Source organism: Phalaenopsis equestris, unplaced genomic scaffold, assembly GCF_001263595.1.
Source record: "Phalaenopsis equestris unplaced genomic scaffold, ASM126359v1 Scaffold189383, whole genome shotgun sequence".
NCBI classification, from domain to species: domain Eukaryota; kingdom Viridiplantae; phylum Streptophyta; class Magnoliopsida; order Asparagales; family Orchidaceae; genus Phalaenopsis; species Phalaenopsis equestris.
Genome location: NW_018209332.1, coordinates 1 through 784, shown reverse-complemented (window position 1 = coordinate 784; position 784 = coordinate 1). Strand labels below are relative to the sequence as shown.

The following is a 784-nucleotide window of genomic DNA, read 5'->3' as shown; positions in this document are numbered from 1 at the left end:
ACACACAAACACACAAACACACAAACACGTAAAAACAAACATTGTTAATTTGGAGTTAATTCAAACAATTTGGAGACTGAGCATTAAGTTTCACAAATAATTATTAGCCCACATAAAAAGGAATTCAACAATGCTGCAAAGAAAACACCCAACCTGGTTCATCATCGTCACAGCGCTCCTCTTCATCAGTAGATGCATCAGGATCCACCAAGCCCGCATCTTTACTTCTCAAACCCGATTCAACCTCTCCAACAAAATCATCAACCAATCCCTCCTCATCATCCACCAACTCCGTCCTTTCAGAAAGCCCTCCTCCATCTTCATCGTCATCCCCTACTACCTCAGTCTCCTCAAAATCATCGACCACCTGCGTCTTTCCCCAGTCTTCAACCTCCTCCCCAAGTTGCTCGCCACAGCTATCCACCCGCTGTGTCTCTCCATATTCCAGCGGAAGCGTTTCACCACCAATAAAAACGGCGTCCCCGCCTGAACTGACAATGATCTGGAATAAAAAAAATATAGAAAAGAACAATAAAATGGAGAAAGAAATGAGAAATACCTAAATGAGGGGAATCGAAATGGAGGACCTGCGTATCATCTTCATCGGTCGGTGGAGGCATCGGGATATTCAGATTTTGATGGAGGTAAGGAAGAAGAGAAAAAAGATACGAGGCCGTGGATGGGATGAGATGACGAGAGGTGAGTGAGAACTGCGATAGCACAAACCCTTGAAATGGTCGAGCGAGAAGGCTGGCGCCGGTGCGTATATACTTTTCATATTTAA

At 44.4% G+C, this 784-nt stretch overlaps 1 protein-coding gene across 1 annotated transcript; it reads right to left on the bottom strand.

Annotated features, from left to right (window-relative positions):
* Positions 1-153: 153 nt before the first annotated feature.
* LOC110034521 lies at positions 154-725 on the bottom strand (the record flags this gene model as incomplete). Its single annotated transcript, XM_020738774.1, has 2 exons — positions 588-725; positions 154-502 (listed from the first exon to the last, which is right to left on the bottom strand). Coding segments are annotated over exons 1-2 (382 nt in total), but the record flags the coding sequence as incomplete, so codon positions are not given.
* Positions 726-784: the final 59 nt, after the last annotated feature.